General features: G+C 40.0%; 1 protein-coding gene across 13 annotated transcripts in view; it reads left to right on the forward strand.

Moving 5' to 3' along the window:
• unc-104 (kinesin family member unc-104) overlaps positions 1–14,285 on the forward strand; it is a 24,382-nt gene continuing 10,097 nt past the window's right edge. Inside the window, exons 1-14 of one of the 13 annotated variants that reach the window (XM_067348780.1) lie at positions 1–467; positions 9,099–9,284; positions 9,375–9,457; positions 9,547–9,625; positions 9,874–10,219; positions 10,296–10,551; positions 10,751–10,908; positions 11,006–11,145; positions 11,549–11,587; positions 12,343–12,480; positions 12,603–13,049; positions 13,132–13,337; positions 13,416–13,533; positions 13,807–13,979. In XM_067348780.1, coding sequence (XP_067204881.1) covers positions 9,185–9,284; positions 9,375–9,457; positions 9,547–9,625; positions 9,874–10,219; positions 10,296–10,551; positions 10,751–10,908; positions 11,006–11,145; positions 11,549–11,587; positions 12,343–12,480; positions 12,603–13,049; positions 13,132–13,337; positions 13,416–13,533; positions 13,807–13,979 — 2,283 coding nt within the window. In that variant the 5' untranslated portion in view covers positions 1–467; positions 9,099–9,184. Of the gene's footprint in view, positions 468–4,180; positions 4,444–7,756; positions 8,220–8,268; positions 8,579–9,098; positions 9,285–9,374; positions 9,458–9,546; positions 9,626–9,873; positions 10,220–10,295; positions 10,552–10,750; positions 10,909–11,005; positions 11,146–11,548; positions 11,588–12,342; positions 12,481–12,602; positions 13,050–13,131; positions 13,338–13,415; positions 13,534–13,806; positions 13,980–14,285 lie in introns of those variants that run through there. The other 12 variants (XM_067348782.1, XM_012369525.2, XM_067348778.1 and 9 more) reach the window with 12 other exon arrangements.

The raw sequence follows: 14,285 nt of genomic DNA on the forward strand, positions 1-14,285 counted from the left end.
TCTGAACTACAGGAAAAACGACTGTCTCAGAAATCAGCAGAAAATTTCTATGATTCATCTAAGAGTCTCAGAAAACAAAACAACGTTATCTTTGTGTGCGGGGAGAGAGCGAGATCACGATCTCTATCCTTTTGAAGAGTGCGCGACTTGATGGCAAGTGCGCAAGTCAATGCGAGAAGTGTCAAATGAAAAGACGCGGCGGCAGCGCCGCGACGCCGTTTATAGTAACCGTTTATAGTAGGTTGGAGTGCGAAGAGGGACGCGGAGTAAAACGAGCAGTGTTCTAAGCCGCACGGCTTGGATAATCGATCGGACGTCGAGGAGTCGTCGCGCCGAGGAGTCGGGCCACCGAGTGGCGTCGCGACGTTCAACGTGTGCACGTTCGCTCGCCGCTTGCGAGAAAACGATCGCGGAACCAGTATGGCCGTAGGAGCTCAGCTGTTTTCACGTCACTGCCTGCATATCTGGTGAGTGTCCGATTGTTTTCCCTCGCGTACGTGCTACTACTTGTGTTGCGTGATTTACGGCTGAACAAGAGCGACGTGTACGCTCGTGATCGCGCGTCTTTACAAACGACGAAGAGTAAAAGCTTCGTAAGTGCAACATTGTGTGCTGCTGATCGCGGCGGATTTTAATTATTTATATTTAAACGACCATTATTTATATATACCGTCGACGAACGCGACGGCACGACATCGAACGTTTTCGAAACGTCAAGAGCCGACTCATCTTTGTCATCTTGTCACTTTGGAGCAAACATATCGGAAATGAATCATTTTATTTGCAATTCTAAAACAAACGTCGAAAACACAGATTTTTATTCTTAATGTTAAAGCGTCATCTTCATTTTTATTCGATTCTGACGTCTGATTTTGCACTTGCGTGATTTAAGATTTTCCGTAGTTGGAAACGCAATTACAAATTAATGAGTCACACGCGTGCTTTTACAAAGGTCAGCTTGCGCAATTAAAATTAATTGAAATACAATAGAAAATTTATTGAAATCGTATGATCTATATCATCTATATCATGAAAGCATACATTATATTCGCGGAATTGTGAGAAATTGCGAGAATTTCTGCTTACCGGAAACCATCGCCTACAGTTTCTCGCAACTAGTAGTGCAAGAAGGCGGTCGATCGCGACAGCCTGAATTTCTCGCAGTTATTCCGAGCGATTCGCGTTATATTAAGGGTTGAAACATAGGGGTGAAATATAAGAGCAAAGAATATATGTAAAGATCTACGATGAACGATGTATTGATAACGCAGGAATAGATATTCGCGTATGCTTTTTATGTTTAATTATTGGAATATTTTTCACATTCTTCAACAGACGTGAGGTCAATGTCCGAAACGAACTAAAAAAGAAACTGAAAAAAATTTTGATACGTTGATCATTATCCGACATTGCAAAAAAGAATCTCGGGTTTTTATATTGTATGGCGAGCTACTCATCTATTTTATCCTTTACACACCTGCAGTCTGGTTGGATGGTTCTTGTAGCTATTAGTAGTTTTTGCCATTTATCGTAAACTGTCTGCCCTGTGCTGACGATAGCATCTTTTTATATAAAAAAAAAAAAAAATACAAAGGAGGTAAAGAGTACAGATTTGGATAGCTTCGCCTTATTGTTGTAAGTTAATTATTTTCCATCTTATTACTTCTAGTTCTCGTAACCTTAAATAAGAATTTTAATGGACACCACTTTTTCACGAATTTTTTATTGAATTTAAAAACCTCAATTAATATTTGATGTATATAAAATTTATTTGAAATTAACTGAAGGATAATATTGTAAGCTCAAACGCGAATAACTGCAAGACTTGGAGGGATAATCGATTACTCGCGCAAATTCAATAACTTTTCTATCGGCAGAAAACGAATCGTGGCATAGAAAGACAGTCGACGATCAACGCTTTAAAAATATTGAATTGTTTGAGGAACGAGTACTTGAATTAAAATACACGATTTTGACGGGGAATAATGCATTCTTATTAGAAATATCTTGTAAGATTTTACTGAGGCGCGCGATTCGTAAAAAGACCATTGATTTTTTTTTTTTAATGAACTCGAAAACTGTGATACCATAATATTTCTGTTCCGAAAGACTGACGTCAAATTTGCTCGAAAATTTCCATGACACACCAATTTGCGGTCAATCTGTTTCATCAGTCGTTGTGTCGCGACCCTTGCGCTCCCGTCATAGGTCGTTATGAGGGGTACCTTCGGATTGACTGAAGCGAAATGGCGTGGAGATAATGATTTGACCCACGGGACAAAGATGGGTGATGAGATATAGAGAGGATTGAGAAAGGGTTCGACGAGTATGGTAGTCCACAGGCGATGCTCCGCAATATAAACGAAGTGCGAGGGCTAGGGTAGGTCAGTCGTAATCGATGTTTCGAGAGTCGTGACCGCTAATTCGTTAACGAGAGTCGATATTTTGGACGACGTAGAACGTTCAGAACACACATAATTCCTGGCTTCGGTAATAATAGGGTTATACATTAAGCTCTTAGTATTGCACGTTCGATTCTTATAGATAAAATTTTCACTTGTTTGTTAATCAATCATGGTCTTCCATTAGATCTATGTATTATTTTGGACGATAGACGCTTTATATCGACACGCGTATATCGATGTACTAAAATAACGTGTAATAATATTTTATTTATTAGAAAGAGGTGAAAAAGGAAATGTGTATGTTTGATATTTCATAAAGCTGTCGTTTTTTTAATAAATGATTTATTCAGCTGTAGTTATTTTGTTTTTTTCTCGACAAAAAATGTCAATTCAACTTAGAAATATAAATAGACGTTGACCTATAAACGATTAAATATGAGTAATAAATATAAATAAACAATGAAACTTATTCTGCATATTTTTAAACTGACTTTTAATAAAATAATAGAAAAGAAGGTAATTTGAATGTTAATAAGATTTAGATTTAAAACATCATTGAAAATACAGGAGCTGCAAAAATAGATAACATCCAATCATATTTTCAGAAGTTAAAATTGCTTAAATTCAACAAAACAGTGTTAGCTAAAACCGACTGCTCCAATTTTCGAACATCCTGTCATAAAATATTGGATTTTCACTTCAACTGAAATTGTTTTCGAACAACTAAAAAAGTTTTCTCTGAAAATAATTATTTTAGATATTATTTTTTCACATAAGCATACATATGCATTTTTAGCTATATCAGCGAATTAAAAGAAATCGATAGAAATCTATTCTATAAAGTTGCAAATTTCAAATTTGATATTTTATATGAATAAATTTTTTCTAATCCGCACTTTGCCAAGCGCCACCAAATTTTCTTTCTTCAATAAAAACTCAAACTTTAAAAGTAGAAAAATCGAAAAATAGATTTCAGGAAAACAATTTTAGATAAAACAATAAATTAAAAGAAATCTTGAAACAGTATTTTAATGTACAAAATAGATAACGCTCGATCAAAGTTTTAAGGAAAAATTAATTCCAAATTAATTCAAATATCTGTGAAAGAAAGAAAATTAGCAAGCTGAAGAATTTAGTATTTACATACACGTTCACTGTTCTATTTATTCAATAGTCGCATTCTACGGTACAAGCGAAGTAATAACGAGAAGACGTTGACTCGCTTCGTTAAATTTTTTATAACTCAAAACTTCGTACATTCTCGGAACTATATCATATCGAAGCATTCCGCGAGGTGATCGCCGAGCGACGCGACAGCGACGCTTTCGCACGCGCGGACGCTTTACACGTTAATAATTCGCCTCCGAGACGACGCGTGAAGGGGAAGATTTTTGTATAGTTAATCGACGTTGACGTCGATGGGGGAGAATATCGGACCGTTTCGCTGTTCTCTCGCGCATATTTATGTGTGTGCGTGTGTGTACGTACACATATGTGGTACCGTCGGCGATGTCGTCGTTGAATATCTTTACTTATTGATTGCTCCGTGGAAATTGGCCGGCGCCGCCTGCGTCGCATCGGTCGATCGTCGGGTTGCATGGCTGACGTCACCCCGGTGTGCCGCCTCCGCGGGCTATTGATTTTCTCCCCTTCTTCAGGCGCGACGCGATTGGTCCATATAAACCGAGGAAGCCGGCCAGACACAGACCTGGACCACCACCGGTGTTGTCGATCGACGCGCGCACCCCCGCTATATCTTCGCGTGCGTCGGTATGCTTTGCAGGTGTGTGTATGTGTGCAATCGTGTATATCGCGCACACGATTATGTACACACACGCGATTCGATAATGCACGTAAGAACGTAAGGTACATGCGTGGGCGGTCCACGTTGACTCGAAATTCAACCCCTAGTGCCGCGCCGGAATGTCGCGATGCCGTTCGAGAGCTTCGTAGCGAAAAGCCGGATGGAAATGCGCACCAGGAATGCAAGGGATGCGTCGGATCGCGCTGGAAGAACTCAAGGGTGCCTCGTTGCGAGGTAAGCCGTTGGAGCGGACGATGATTAATCGGCCCAACACTTCCATGCGCGATTCATCGCGATTGAACCTTGATCGATTTGAGCTCACACGTGGTGGTTATTGGTGAGGAGGCAGCAGCTGGGATCACCTCCGAAGAATTCCTTTATTTCGCGAAATGAGATTTCCCGCGGGAATGACTTACGCGAGGACGCGGCTGAATTTCGCTCGAAATGACGCCGAAATAGCGACTCTGGAATTTTATGTCTAACTTCGGCGGGAGATCGCCGCAACTGCCGACGTGCGTCGGGCTCCAAATCTTTCCTCGCGTTCTTCCGTTATTCGTGTCGTGAAGAAATGTCTTCCGTTATTCGTGTCGAATCAGATCAGCGATTCTCAAGCTTCAACGCTCGCGAAGAAGCGAACAAAATTTCGCCAAGTGGTCACGTTGATCAGGTTTTTCTCTCATATTTAAGAGATTTCTCTGGACAACGGCTTGTAGAACTCTTTGTGGAATAATATGAAAACCGCTGTCGTAAATAAAAGATTGCGATCTAATAACGAACTGGGGGAACTTGTTGGGATTTTAATCTGGAATGCGAAAAGCTTGAGATAACATCTCTTGATATAATTGACCCGTGGAGCGGCTGCTATTATAATGTGTTCGATGAGATTATTTTATACGTAAATGGATGATGAGTTATATGCAGCTTTATCAGAATATGAAGGTAGCACACGACCGTAAAGATGGTCTCGCCACCCTTTTATCATCAACAGATGATCGTGCAGCATTGCGAAGGTCATTTAAAGATTTTCTCGCGGATGTAACGTTTGATTTACATTGCGTTCAAAAATCCTCCGACAGTCTTTTGGAGCACAAATATTCTTCACAGAATTACTCTCGCCAAAATTAAAACGTTTTCCTGTCTAGTCTCTATGGATCAATCTCCAATTTCTGGAATTAATAGCCTATAAAATTAATTTTTTGTTGAAATATTATACAGTTTCATATACGCGATTATCAATCACTGTCCAACTTCTTTCAGAAAGCCTCATATTTAAAATATTCTAGTATCTACGCTGAATATCTTCGTTTCTAAATGCGTATGTTCATTATGTGTACGTTACAAAAGCAAGAAAGTGATAATAATTGATGTCTCGCAGACATGTTCAAATGTAAGCCAGACAATAGCGCAAGGCCGAAGGATATCTAAAGGACGTATCAAGAATGCGTCTGAAATATTATTGCCTTGTGTGACATTTTTTTTTACCTTCCTATCGACTTCTCTGCTATTGAACAAAATGATTAAAATTGCAAACTCACGAGAAATTTGCGAAATGTACGACGTATATTTAAACGTAACTTATCAATTATATTCTCCGCTGAAATCAGTTTATCAATATCGCTTAAGGAAGTAGCTAATAGCTAGAATTAACTATAACTCAGACTGTACGACCTAAAAGTGGATGACCAGTTATAATCGGTTTTAATCAAGTTAATTTTAATTATTAATTTTTTTTATAAATAATCTTTTTTTTTATTGTCGCTCCAAGAGTTTGACGTCTATCATTCTAATAATTGGGTCATATAAAAATTTTAATAAACGTTAAAGATTTATTTAGATTTAGTTGTACCAAGCGAAAACGCGTAAATATCGATCGCACTTGACAATGATATTATCATTGCAGTTTGAGTGCTGATAAAAACGACAAAAATCAGCGATGTAGTGATCTGATTAATTTGTTAAATTTACACGAAAATATATTTTATATATAAATTTTTTATATAATATCTGCTAATCACGTAGTTTGATTCGTCAACTTTTAAATTTTCCACGATCTCATCACGATCTAGTATACTTTTCTCTTTTTGCTGAAACATGAATGCATAATTTCGTAATCGATGCACAAGTGCAATCTAATGCGAGCTCTTTTTCGTACCGAAAAATTCATGAAACTTAATTACATCGCCGCTCCGCAGTCTTGTCATTAAAATTCTCTTGCAGCATGCGCCGTGCAACTCCATCATTTTCTATCTAACTATAGAACAGATTGAGGATTTGTAAGATTCTTCACGCTATGCACTCTGGTAGCTTATGATCTGCGTGATAATCTCTCTGAAACATCTGCCTTTCAATAGCGTAGATAGATAGATAAACGAGCACCTGGTGCATTCAGTTAAATTCACTCCATCCTCCAACACACACACCACCTTTCAGCGAAGAATACGCGCGATACAAGTATTCGGTAAAAAATAGAATAAATGAATAAATGTGACGCAAGTCAAGATTGTCGGGGTTTGACAAACTGCGTCACCCAATTAGCTTTCGCTGTCGTTTCACCTTCGGTCATATCGGATTGCTTCGTCGAAGATATTTATATTCGCCTACGCGGGCCTTGTTTCATCCCTCTCCGAGCCCCCCCTCCCCCATATTCAGCGAGAAAATCATGAGCTCACCCCGTTGCGCGCGCGTGGCGGGACCAATATTATAACCCTTACAGCCGTCTATGAGGCTCTCTCGCACAAGGCGCGGTTGTGTACCTTGCTTGCCTACCCTTTGTTCCCTGATGGTTAAAAAATGACGTGATAACTCGAGCCGTGGAACGCGAAAATAGTTTCATTTAATAGGATTTAGGTATTTTTGCTCATTTGTGAAATATTATACGTGTGAAATTTCCATTTTATCGGGGATAAAGCGCCCACGAGGGCCATTACGCATGTAAATTCAACAACGAGCCAACAACTCGTAATTTTCACACGTGGATTACCTTTTATTTATCGTGTTTTTTTTTAAAGGCTGCGTAAAAAGTTCACATATATAGAGAAATCAACAGCCTGTGATAATTAATTTGCAAAAAAGCAGTAGGCGTTAAAAAATGTATTTATTTATTACAATTATTTTATTATTTGTATTGGAATAAAATATATAAAGAAAAGAAATAGAGAATATTTATTTAAACTTGAAAGTTTGACGGAAAATAATATAAATAAGAGAACGTTTTAATTCAACGTTTACTTTATAAATTAACGATCCATCTTTTAGAAATATCAACTAGACGATCAATATCGACGGAATTGATGATCAATAGAGAGACGGAATAGATATATATCATCCGATCGATTAATCAATACGAATACTGAAATTTTTATTTTTGTCATTATCACGCGCGCAATGTCGGTATCATAACATAAGAGTGCTTTTTTCCCGGAAATATCGGGAAATATCGATACTTGCGTCGGTTCGATATCGAAAGGCGGTAGAAGTAGTATAGTACCCTACTAAACTTAAGTATCCCTACCCGACTTGGACGACAACGAAGAGACGACGACGATGACGGCGCTGGACGGAGCAGCACGCAGGCGCCCGCGGTTGTACGTCGTCAGCACTCGTTACAGCGGGGTGGTGTTGCAACGGCAAAACGACGGCGAACAGGGTAGCTCGTATCTCGCGGGACACTCGAGATTGTGCGTGCATGTACGGGCTGTACACGCGTGAGTGTTACGTGCGCGCTATAATGTCCGGTTACGTGGCCGTGAGTTTCGCGGAACGCGGATCATCCAGCGGATGGCCGACGTAACGGTGACGTAGCGCGCATAGTGAACCGAACGTAGTGGAACCATTTGAGTGCCGCGAAAGAGAGGACTGAACTCCTTTGCCTCCGATTTTCCTCGCTCTTTCTTCGCGTCACGCGAATCGGGACTTCTCGTTCCGTGGCAGCGACTTCCCTTTTTCGCTTTTTCGCGTTCACACACGCGAGAGAGAGAAAGAGAGAAAGAAGCGAACAGGGCGCATCGCAGGTAAGCCCGTCCGTATCCTCCGAACGATCGATCGTAAAAATCCACATATACACTGTGCGCCGCTCTATTCCTCGCCTCCGCCCGCCGCTTCCGGACCTTCCTCCGCGAACACTCGGACGCCGTCGTATCGATCATGTGCCGCCGTGCCGTGATGGTGTTTTGCCCGTCGGTTATACGAAGATGACCTCGCAGCAAGGATATCTTCCTGAATCGTGACGATACCGAGATCGTTTCCTTGGTTCTTCTTCGCGCACATATCGCGCACATATCGCGCTTTCGTGGCTGTCGCATCGTGATAAAATCTACTTGCGACTCTGTTAGAGGCGATTTATTTTCTAATTCTTCTTTTTAAGACACAGGTGCGAATCATATGCTTGCGTAAATCACGCGAAACGTATATTTTGTGATGGATTTTGTATGATTTTTGAAAGTAACTCGAAGCAAAATGGTCTACCTGATCTATCAGTGATACGAGTCAACGATTGACGATCCTGCTTGCGTGATGAACTTTCTGTGACGAATAGACAACATTACGCTACATTTTTTGCTCCCGTTTTATTCATTTATTTATAAGAAAAAGTATCATTAGAATAATATTAATTAATTGCAATTATTAATATTAATTAATTGCAACGTTCTATGGAAATGTGCATTCATAAAACTTGTGAAATACAAAATGCAAAAGATAAAATAATATTTTATAAATATGTCTCTGTGTGTTGCTTCGCGTTAATCGTTAAACAAGTTTCAATGTTGAATACTCGATAATCTTCTACTCAAATCTTGACTTAATAAAATAATCAGCTATTAACAAATGTGATAACAGCTGTTAATATATTCAATGGCGATGATAATAATCGAGGTGGAATTTCGTTGTAGAGACGAACGAGAGGGAATAAAAGTTATCGCCAGCACCGCCGCTGGCTTCATCCGACGATAAGTTAAAAAGAAAAAACACTTGAAAAATGTCGTCGGTTAAGGTGGCGGTGAGGGTACGACCCTTCAACTACCGCGAGATCACTCGCGAAGCACAATGTATCATAGAGATGACGGGGAGTACTACTTGTAAGTTTCAAATTTGCAAATTAAATGTTTAACATGTATTTTTATTATCTTATCGTGCACACATATTGATGCGCTATTTTCGCGTTACAGCCATAACGAATCCTAAAGCTGCACCGGGAAGCAAAGAAGCTGTTAAAAGCTTCAATTATGATTATTCCTACTTTTCTATGGATGTAAGTGTACTTTTTTTATTTCAACGAGAGATATTAAAAGCATCTTGTTGTGTTGACGTTTGGCGTTGACATTTTTCCTCACATTACAGCCAAACGAAGAGAACTACTCGACTCAACTCATGGTTTACAAAGATATTGGCGAAGAAATGTTGGAACACGCTTTCGAAGGTAGATATTAGTTAATAGAGAAAATATCTTTTCTCAACAATATTGACGCAAAATAAATGATTGAACAAAAATCTAAATAATACTGTAGTTCTTACAAATAATTGTATACAATCAATAATGATTGAAAAATCTAAATTTAAAAATTTATTTAAATCACTTTATTAATTTTTGAAGCTAATTTTGGTCGAAATCGATCCGTATATTTTGCCAGCTCTTTAATTTCATCTCTCTTCTTCTTTGCAACGCAGGCTATAACGTTTGCATCTTTGCATACGGTCAAACCGGCGCTGGTAAATCTTACACTATGATGGGCAAGCAGGAAGAGGGTCAAGAGGGAATAATACCACAGATTTGCAAGGATCTGTTTAGGAAAATCAGTTATACATCGAATGAGCGATTGAAGTACTCGGTGGAAGTCAGTTATATGGAAATCTATTGTGAGAGGGTACGCGATTTGTTGAATCCGAAAAATAGGGGGAATCTTCGAGTGAGGGAACACCCTCTCTACGGACCTTACGTCGAAGATCTTTCCAAACTGGCCGTACTGTCATATGAAGACATTCACGATCTCATAGACGAGGGCAACAAAGCTAGGTTAGTCTACGCTCCATTCACATATAAATCACTTTTATACTTGACGATACACGACTGAAAATATGTTTTATTCCAGAACTGTCGCAGCGACGAACATGAACGAGACATCCAGCAGATCGCACGCGGTTTTCACGATATTTTTCACGCAGCAGCAGCAGGACTGTGCCACCGGCTTGATGACGGAAAAAGTTAGCAAAATATCGTTGGTCGATCTGGCTGGGTCTGAAAGAGCCGATTCGACGGGCGCGAAAGGCACGCGGTTAAAGGAAGGCGCCAACATCAACAAAAGTCTGACGACTCTTGGGAAAGTTATCAGTGCACTGGCCGAAATTGTAAGTATCATTTTTTGTTCGATGTCGAATGTCTCCTCGTTGTAAGCATCGAGTATATCGTATACTAATACTATCATTGCGTTTGTTCGCTACTTTGTTACGGATTGCCAGGCAGTAAGTTTGTTGAAATTAATATCTTAGAGTTTGGAGAACAATAAATTGAAAAGTAGTATATAATTTTTTGTAAATTTTTCTGCAGGCGACGAAAAAGAAGAAGAAGGCCGATTTTATACCGTACAGAGACTCCGTTTTAACGTGGTTATTGCGGGAAAACTTGGGAGGAAATTCGAAAACTGCTATGATTGCGGCGGTTAGTCCTGCCGACATCAATTACGATGAGACGCTTTCAACCTTGCGGTAAGATCCTCTTATGCTTGCTATATTTTTTAAATTAATTGACAAATTAATGTCGAAGCTCTTAATGAAGCTAACGAGACTTACATTTTATTCGCAGATATGCGGACAGAGCGAAGCAAATCGTTTGCAAGGCCGTGGTCAACGAAGACGCGAATGCCAGACTTATCAGAGAGCTCAAAGAGGAGATACAGAAACTGCGCGAGCTGTTGAAACAGGAAGGCATCGATGTGCAAGAAGGTAAAGATTTTGATTTAACTTGGCAAAAATGTTGGTATGCAAATCTAATTATAAGAAATTCTTATTCTTGAAAGCGTACAGACGAGGACAGACTGAATAAAAAATACCAGATTAATAATAATAAATAAATGCAAATATAAATTATATCCCTAAATTAGAATTGTTTAATTAATTTGCAGAATAGATTGTACAATTAGTTCATTATGCTAATTGTCGATTTTGCGACGTTTTAAATCCATTTGAATATAGATGATCGAATATAGATGAAACATTTACTCGGAGAAATCAGAGCATACGTAACGTGAAAAATCTTGGCTGCTATAAATTAATTGTAACTGCACAACGCGCGACACAATCCATTCACATAGTATTTTTTTCTTTGTTTCCCTTGCGCTCGACGTAGGGCCAGATGGCAAAGTTACATACGAAAAGAAAGAAGCTAGTAAGTAGAAAAATGTTAACAAATCATATAGCAAAGAATACAGCCAAGACAGGCATCGTCCATCCTCTTGCGCCACTTTCGTAGACATTTACTTTTATTTTGGTTTATATGCGCTTATTCCATTGCTAAGCGCGTAATATCAGTATATATGTCGATCTCCTTAATTTTGTACGTTTGCTTCGCGATTTTTCTTTTTTTTTAATTTTTTTTATTTAATGTACGTGTTTGTCCTGTTAATGCCTATCGATTGCGCTTGTCATGTCTGGTACAATTAGTTCTGACAGTTCCCAAAGTATAAACGAAATATTCAGTCAATGCTGCTTAAATCGATGATTAATTACGCTTCCACTCGCAGGAGCAATATATTCAAAAAAAAAAGAAAAGAAAAATGAAACGTTGGAAGAAAATGTGACAATAAAGATGCAAGTCAATCGAATTCATGTGATTGAAAGTTGCATACAATAGATATCGAACAGTGATATGCGTTTAGATGCTTGGGTACAGTAGATATCATGCCGGTGCTCTGTAATAAACAGCACCAGTTTATTCGAGTTACATTTGTACACGTTGAGAGTTGATGTAGCAACAGTTTGAATTACCCTACAGCTTCTGGAATATTTCTCTTCATCTACGCCACCGCTTTAATTATAGCTTTCGATGTTGATACGACACACGATACCGACTCTGACGCAGGCTTGTCGTTTTAAGCGCCGCGGCTGCGTTTTTCCCGACCTCTGATAATCCTCATTTTACAGGAGACGAGATTATTAGAACGAACAAGCGAAACGAAGAGGACACGAAGGAAACGCGATCGAGACTCTCATCTCACGCTACGTCTACTATCGCCGAAGAGGCGGTCGAGCAGTTACAGGCGTCTGAAAAATTGATCGCAGGTAAATGCGAATGCGATGTTATTCTGATACGGTCTTGGATCTATTTTTATCCCACCGGCAAGATATGCGGCGCGAAATAATTAACAATATTTGTTTTATTTAATTCTATTTGTGTGTTTCAGAATTGAACGAAACGTGGGAAGAGAAGCTGAAGCGAACCGAATCGATTCGCCTGCAGCGCGAGGCGGTGTTCGCCGAAATGGGAGTCGCCGTGAAGGAGGACGGCGTCACCGTGGGTGTCTTCTCCCCCAAGAAGACACCGCATTTGGTGAATCTGAATGAGGATCCCCTCATGTCCGAGTGTCTGATCTACTACATCAAGGACGGTTTCACGCGCATTGGCAGCGCCGAGGCGATTATACCACAGGATGTTCAGCTGTGCGGCCCGCACATACTCAGCGAGCACTGCGTTTTCGAGAATCGCGACGGCATTATCACTCTCATACCGAAGAAGGGAGCCTTGATTTATGTCAACGGCCGCGAAGTGACCGAGCCACTGATCCTAACGACTGGCTCACGTGTCATCCTAGGCAAGAGCCACGTTTTCCGTTTTAATCATCCAGATCAAGGTACGCTGGAATAATCGAACAAGATATAAATATTTATGGAAATGCATAACTGAAAAGTTTGTCTTTGTTTTACAAATCGCAGTACGCGAGCGAATAGCGAACGGATCACCGGCGGAAACTCCTGGCAACAACGAGCCATTGGCGGACTGGGACTTTGCGCAAGTCGAGCTATTGGAAAAACAGGGTATCGATTTAAAGGCTGAAATGGATAAGAGATTACTCGTACTGGAGGAGCAGTTCCGTAAAGAAAAGGAGGAGGCTGATCAGCTGTTCGAGGAGCAACGAAAGGTGCGTAAATACAAACGCGCGTTCATAATGTATCTTCAATCCGTACGCATCGTTGTGATTCGACGCTTCTATGAATAGAGCTACGAGGCGCGGATAGACGCGTTGCAGAGGCAGGTGGAGGAGCAAAGCATGACGATGTCTATGTACAGCAGCTACACGCCGGAAGACTTCAACAATATCGAGGAGGATATTTTCGGTGAGTATGGAACACAAATCGCTTCCGGTTTCCGTTATGTACAGCTATGCCCAATCGATCGGGCATTTCCACACATAATTCTCCAGACTCTTACGAATCTGTCTCGTAAATATCCACACCGTCGACGTGAAGGTCTTTTGCATGCGACAGTGACAGCCTAATCACTTAGTCGATAGGACATAGCACATTTTCTGAACTACAAAGTAATCGGTATTATTTTACCAACTGCTTGGCTTCTCTGACTGTTTTGCCTGGTGATGGCTTGCATTTCAGTCAACCCATTGTTTGACGCAGAGAGCAACTGGACCGAGAGAGAGTTTCAACTGGCCGCTTGGGCCTTCCGCAAGTGGAAATATCATCAATTCACGAGTTTACGGGACGATCTTTGGGGCAACGCGATATTCCTTAAAGAGGCTAATGCTATATCAGTTGAACTAAAAAAGAAGGTACAGTCGCGGACGTAACGGAAAACTTGAGCACGGCTTTCTTGACTTGCGTTCACACATTTCTGCACCATGTTCTCGTATACTTTTAAATTTCTCTCCGGTGTGAATAACAATTGCGTTACGTTTATATGCGCGTAATCTATACGTACGCACCTTTTCAAGCGTAATGAATAAACATGACGCATTTAATAAAAGCGACGCTTCTCGTGTTAAATATCGTATCTCTCCAAAGAAAATATTAATAAAAAAAACAAATATTTTTTCTTTATTTTGCAAAACAAATTTCACTGCATCAATCTTGTCTTT

The sequence above is a fragment of the Linepithema humile genome, chromosome 2 (genome assembly GCF_040581485.1).
Source record: "Linepithema humile isolate Giens D197 chromosome 2, Lhum_UNIL_v1.0, whole genome shotgun sequence".
NCBI lineage: Eukaryota > Metazoa > Arthropoda > Insecta > Hymenoptera > Formicidae > Linepithema > Linepithema humile.